Source organism: Phytophthora infestans, genomic scaffold (genome assembly GCF_000142945.1).
Source record: "Phytophthora infestans T30-4 supercont1.2541 genomic scaffold, whole genome shotgun sequence".
In the NCBI taxonomy this organism is placed as follows: domain Eukaryota; phylum Oomycota; class Peronosporomycetes; order Peronosporales; family Peronosporaceae; genus Phytophthora; species Phytophthora infestans.
In genome coordinates, this window is record NW_003306128.1 from 1 (window position 1) to 2,907 (window position 2,907).

Genomic DNA, 2,907 nt, shown 5'->3' on the forward strand with positions numbered 1-2,907 from the left:
AGAGGAGAGAAGAGCGTATGCTGACTGGTTTTTGCAATGTACAGCTCATGCCGGACGTGAAGAAGGCAATTGAAGGCACGAACGCCGTTTACTCTGTGCGTGAGGACGTGAGCTCGCTTGAAATCTCCTTTCCTAAGTACGTGGCTGCTGATACGTGATAGACTGTGCTGTGGGTGCTAATAAGTGAATCGCTCGCAGGATGTCGAAGGAGACTCGTGCTGACCTGCTCAAGGCCACCAAGAAGCAGGCGGAACAGGCTCGACAACACGTGCGTCGTGTGCGACAGGATGCCATGAACCACGCTAAGAAGCTCAAGGACGCGGTGTCTGAAGATGACGTCGAAGTGCAGAAGGAACGCATCCAGAAGGCCACAGACAGCGCCATCGCCGAGATCGACAAGCTGCTGGCTGCTAAGGAGAAGGACCTCAACACTGTCTGAGAGATAGGCACTTAGGACTCGACTGGCATAGAATACAGATGACAATGGTGCGTTTGGTTGCCCGGTACAAGGGTACAATGAAGTCTTGATGTCGTTGCATCCCTACCTCTACAAGATGCTCCATTGGTTGCGCACCCGAACGGCCATGTGACGCACAAGTCGCTTGCGGTCATCAAGCACTAGCAACAGTTTCCGCAGCACGATATCCTTGTACGGATGCACGAGCTCATACGGGATGGTAGCCAACTTAGCAAGGCATTCCAGCGCAGCATGTCGGTCCTTGGCAGCAGGTCTGTTCGTCATCATACCCACAAGTTAGCTCACACATTTAACTGTCGCTACAAGAGACCACGTACCCGAACTGTGCTTGCTTGAGTAGACCCGGGAAGACGTCCTTGAGGAAGGGCTTCGCGCTCTCCACTGACTCCAAAAGCAGCGGCTTAAACGTCTGAATGGCTGCGCTACCTAGCTCACGGTCGTCCGTGTTGAGAGCTTGTACCATAAGCGGGAAGATCTGAGCCAAGTGTGGCAGGTAGATGGCCTTAGGTGAGTGTGCGATCACTTGAGCGAACGCTACCAGAGCTGCTACACTCGATTCCTCGTCAATGCGAGCTCGAATGTACTCGAGCAGCACTGGGAACACCAGATCAAACAATCGCTGCCGGTACAGGAACTAGAGACAACATTACAAGTCAAACTATTGGACAGACCACGATAGTACCAGCATATTTCCTTACCGTGATGAAAGCTCCACACTTGCGGTTCAGTACGTCCGGGTATTCAGACACCAGAAGCTTAAAGGTCTTCGCAACTTCCATACGCAACGCAGCAGCGTGTTGGTCGTCACCTTCTTGCTCCATGTTCACATCGCCATCAGGCGTAAGAAAGCTGCAGAGGAAGCGCAGACACACTGGAGCGTGAACCTTGTGACCCCGAATGACCAAGGCCTTTGCGATCCAGGCATAAATTTGCAGTGCAGCCACCCGCACCGTAAACGACTCGGCCGAGTTACTGATAACAACGGCAAGTTTCCGGGATAACAGCAAGTCGATCAGAGCATCAAACTCAGCGCCATCCGACATCTTGTTCACGATCGAAGCCAGCGACTTGGCCGCGGAGAGAGCAGCATCGGTGTACACAAGCTGGAGCTGTCGAGGGGGGGATTCAGACACCGCAGTAGCTCCAGACTGCGCAAGCTCCAGCAATCTGTTGATGACCAGCGAGGAGTCCGGAAGCGCTACATCACGCGCGGCTGAGTTGATGACTGCAGCGAAAAGCGGTACGAGTTGCAGACTTGCCGGCTCTGAAGGATTTGTGCGCAGGAATGCTGGCACCACAGCATCAACCAGCTGCTGTTGAGTAGTTGAGGACACGTTCTGCATCACTGCACGGAAGATTCGAACACAAGCGGAGAGTTTTACTTCGTCCACAAGTCCAGACTTGTAACCTGAAGACGCCGTCGCGCGCGCTGCCAACGTCTCGACTGCTGTAAGCAGTCTGAAGATGATCGAAGCAGATGACGACGCCTTGACACAGAACTCCATGCTGGTACGGTCTCCAGCATTGATCTCAACGATCTTAGCCACAGCATCCAGGATGCAATCCACGTGACGCTGACGGGTAGCGTCACCTTCTGCCTCGCAGAATCCGATAGCACTCTGCTTACCATCGCCCTTCTCCACGCACAAGTCGATGAGCAGAAAAATGGGACATGGCCAGTTATTCAGTAACAGGCCACTTATTTGGCAGCTCCCCTGTCCAGTTATTCAGTAACAATCAAACCAATACAATTTCACAAACAAAGTATTAAAAACAAAACACTTTGGATTTCGCCGCCATACTGTGAAATTTAGCATGTTGTCTATTGAGACCATCATCACTTATCGTGACTTCAAGACGCTTTGCATTACGTTTGCAAAAGCTGCCAAGCTACGCATTATGGACGCGTCCATCCGTGCCTTACGCAACTCGATGATCCAGACAATCGGTACTCGAGACCGTGTACCGGAAGCTCTCCGCGCAATTTTTGTCAGATTGACGGACAAGTGCAAGGCCAAGATCAACAAGAAGAAGCGTGGGCTAGTTGAGCTGGACGACATTCAAGAATGGCTCATTCCTCCACCCGATGGAGCTGTGGGTCAAGTGCGCGGGGCATACGGAGTGCGACGTCTCTTGCAGTGCGTGGTCATGGGCAACAAGGCACACTACCTGGTAGACTGGGAGCCAACCCTGGAGCCTCGCGAGAACATCTCAAAGGAGCTGATTACGCAATTTAACCGTGACCGCCGTCATCTTGTGCGCCGTACCTTCATTTACGATGAGGCTATCGAAGACAATACTTCCTCAGCAACCTAAACGACAAATAGACACTCATGTTGGCGAAAACAAATTATATTACATACGTTAGCACTAGATAGCTCGTACAGCATACTTATGGGCAGTGTATAAAACACTGCACTACAATATGC

At 51.8% G+C, this 2,907-nt stretch overlaps 2 protein-coding genes across 2 annotated transcripts; one reads left to right on the forward strand and one right to left on the reverse strand.

The window, feature by feature from the left end:
* Positions 1–43: 43 nt before the first annotated feature.
* On the forward strand, positions 44–448 carry PITG_22357 (uncharacterized protein; the record flags this gene model as incomplete). The annotated part of the gene is made up of 2 exons (XM_002909813.1): positions 44–136; positions 199–448. The coding sequence occupies 2 exons, from the start codon at positions 48–50 to the stop codon at positions 437–439; spliced, it is 330 nt and encodes a 109-aa protein (XP_002909859.1).
* A 99-nt stretch (positions 449–547) lies between these two features.
* Positions 548–2,030, reverse strand: PITG_22358 (uncharacterized protein; the record flags this gene model as incomplete). The annotated part of the gene is made up of 4 exons (XM_002909814.1): positions 548–718; positions 792–1,112; positions 1,177–1,984; positions 2,026–2,030. 4 exons carry the CDS (start codon positions 2,028–2,030, stop codon positions 548–550), a joined length of 1,305 nt encoding a protein of 434 aa, XP_002909860.1.
* Between the last annotated feature and the right edge of the window lie 877 nt (positions 2,031–2,907).